General features: G+C 47.5%; 1 protein-coding gene across 1 annotated transcript; it reads right to left on the bottom strand.

Moving 5' to 3' along the window:
* Positions 1 to 1,038: 1,038 nt before the first annotated feature.
* Positions 1,039 to 3,102, bottom strand: LOC115739689. The gene has a single exon (XM_030672910.1). It carries the CDS (start codon positions 3,100 to 3,102, stop codon positions 1,039 to 1,041), a length of 2,064 nt encoding a protein of 687 aa, XP_030528770.1.

Here is a 3,102-nt window from a genome sequence, read left to right as displayed (position 1 = left end):
TCATTTGTGAAGGCTTGAACCGTGTAAGAGAACGACACTACAGATTAGTTGACCTAGATCCACTGGACCAAATGAATCAAGACCGTTGATTTTGTGGATCTCACCTCAATTTCTCACGCATGTCCTATGAAAACAGCCATGGTAGTAAACTTAGCTTACTAGTTTAGGTCTCGGCAAAAACTTATCATCCTCAAGAAAATTTTCCGTCTCTCTCACAATTAATTCTTGTTTCCCCCCAATCTCTCTCTCTCTCTCTCTCTCTCTCTCTCTGTTATAATAGACGTGTGAGTTGTTTTAGAGAAATTCCACCTATAAGAATTTAATCTTAATTGGTTCATAATTTATTGGCTTAAGTTTTTGAGTGAAGATAAGTCTAATTACTTAGACTCCCTCTCAATGATCTTTCCAAACAAAAGGTATGAGGCTTTTTCTACATGCTCCCAACAGACGATGTGCTCTGAGTTGGCATCACAGACAACACCGGGGAACACATATGGTTAGAGGCGAAGTCCCATGACTCAAGAAAGTTCGATACAACCATGTGGAGGAGCGACTTCCAATAGCGTCTTTAAACCTCGAATGGAAGACCATGTCACAGATAAAGCCAAATATTCTCACCCAAAAAAAAAAGAAAAAAGAAAAAGAAAAGATAGAGCATAGATTGCCCCTAAACTTTTTGAATTTGTGCAATCTAGTCCCCTGATTTTTCTTTGCCAACTGGATCCCCAAACTATATTCTTCGTCTCGAATTGGTCCTTCCATTAATAAAGTAAACAGAAATGCGGACTTAACTAATAAGTTGCCGCTAAAATGAAAAAGCTTACGAAATGCCTCAGCGTGTTGCTACTGCAACTTGATATTCGGATGATCGGGTACAGAAGGAAACATTAATCCTTATGCTAGCACTTCTTTTGCTATTCAGATGATCAGGTACAGAAGGAAACATTAAACAGAAGGAAACATTAATCCTTATACTACCACTTCTTTTGCTATTCGGATGATCGGGTACGGAAGGAAACATTGATCCTCATACTACCATTACTTCTTCACTACAATTTGGACCCTAGCCCCATCATCGGCGTCGAATTGCTTTCCCAAGCCCAGATGGTTCAACAGAAACCAGACGATGGTCAGAAGTTCACCGCCCTTGCTCGGCCGCTCTGCGTTTACATCCACCTTGCAGTTGTTCGCAGCATAGGACAGTAACTCGACCCACACTCCTCCCATTATCTTCCATTTACTCGAATCGAGCTCGTCTCTCAAGCATCTCGCGAGGCCACAAGCAACAAATAGCACAGACTTGCTCGCGTAACCTTTGACATAAACTGGCTTAACCGGCGTATCCACTTCGAGAATCTTCCCGCATGTGGTTTCCAGATCAGCGCGGCGCTCGTCCAAATTTTTCCAAAATCTCTTGGCCTCCGCGCAGGTGTCTTGGAGCATCAACTGCCAATTGGACGACAAGGCGGACATCATGTTGGGTTGCAAGACCAGAAGATAGAACACGTAGTCCGAGAGTGTCTTGCATATTTCTCGATATGGGCTGCCCTCAACTTCTCTTTTTTCTTCGCCGCCTTTCTTTCTTTCGTCCTCACACCAGAGGAGCGTAGTGGCTATATGCCACAGTAGGACGCTTTGAGCGTAGGGAACTTCAACAATGCTACTATACAACTCGCTGTTCAGATCTATGCCAGCGTCCGAAAGAGCCCAATTGCCTCGGTGGGAAGAAATCTTAGAAGCCGTTGCGACATCCTTGGCGACCAAGGATCTCCTTCTCAACTCCTTGAAGATGAACTCCTCTAGATGGTTGTCCACCTTAGGATTGCGCAGCCAAAAGCTTAGCCTAATCTTATCCAGACGACCTCTCATACGCACGAGTTCAGCAATCGTGTTAAGGGTTTCGCTCTCTTTATGCAGACAGAATTCTAGTAGATTACATTGGGACACCTTTCCTGACCACCTCTTTCTATTGCTCATCATTCGCAAAATGGGATCGTACCATTTCTTTTTTATGGCAATGGCGGTTCGATCAGACAACAACAGTGTGAAGAGGGAGATCACATCTAGGGAAACTGCTGCAGAGAACAGGAGGTAGGTGATGATGACGTCTGACTTGCGGAATCCATCCTTCCCGACTGCATAGAATGAGGCGAAGGCACTCAAGATGGAGCAGTAGCTGATGAGGCGCCAGATCCATCCCCATTTGTGTCGCAAGACAAATGTCTTGGTGTGGAGGACCTCATACAGGAAGCTGAGCTCCACCTCTACCAGCCGAAATGCGTGTCGGGCTTCCTGGTAGAGAAAGAAGTTGCGGCTCTGCTGGCGCTCTTTGGCGGTGAAGACATAGCTGACTATGAGTCCCTTGAAGGTCTCAAAAAACTGGTACCCAGTTTCTAGGACCGCCCTCTGTGATTTCTCGTGGATCGGGGCTGCCTGCTCATTGGGAGCACGAGGTAAGTAGCTGCTTTCGCGCCGCTGGATCGTCACAAACTGCGTCGGCAGGCCGCTCAGTTTCAAGGAATTGTAGATCTCCACAACTTTCTCGTATTTGGGTCCTGGATCTGGCTTCCGGAACACCGAATCCCCGAATCCACCCGAGCTCGCTGCATACAGGGCTTGTATTCGCTCGGCGTACCTAATGGTCCCTGCAATAAGCACGAGCATGGTCGACAGCGACAGCAGCTTGTCTCCTGGAAGCGACTTAAGGAAGACATAAAGGGCGGCGCCATCCTGCAGAACAAGCCCGCAAAGGTGCCTAGGCCACAGCTCGTTGTCCTGGAGAGAGAAGGAACTGATGGTGTCAGGGCCTCCCAAGTGGAGTAGGAGGAAAGGTGCCCACAAGGTCGCTATAACGGAGTTCTCAGAGGGCTGGCAACGATTGATTTGCTTGGTGGAAATCTTGCCCACCGTGGCGGCAGCCACCCAGTCGGCAAGCAAGTAGACCGACCAGATCATCGAGATCACAACCACGTTTCCGGTGCGTTTCCTCCAGGGCGTCAGCAGCGTCAACACGACCTGGAGTGAGAGACTGACCAGCATGAACACCCGGATATCCCATAACTCCCACATCGTCTTCAACTTGTCAGAACCCGGTAGCTCCAT

Source organism: Rhodamnia argentea, chromosome 9 (genome assembly GCF_020921035.1).
Source record: "Rhodamnia argentea isolate NSW1041297 chromosome 9, ASM2092103v1, whole genome shotgun sequence".
Taxonomy (NCBI): domain Eukaryota; kingdom Viridiplantae; phylum Streptophyta; class Magnoliopsida; order Myrtales; family Myrtaceae; genus Rhodamnia; species Rhodamnia argentea.
The sequence above is the reverse complement of the archived record's forward strand: the minus strand, read 5'-3'. Positions and strand labels throughout refer to the sequence as shown.

What these genes read in the sequence shown, in the direction of transcription:
- LOC115739689 (XM_030672910.1), bottom strand. Translation starts at nt 3,102, where the DNA reads ATGGAGCTACCGGGTTCTGACAAGTTGAAGACGATGTGGGAGTTATGG.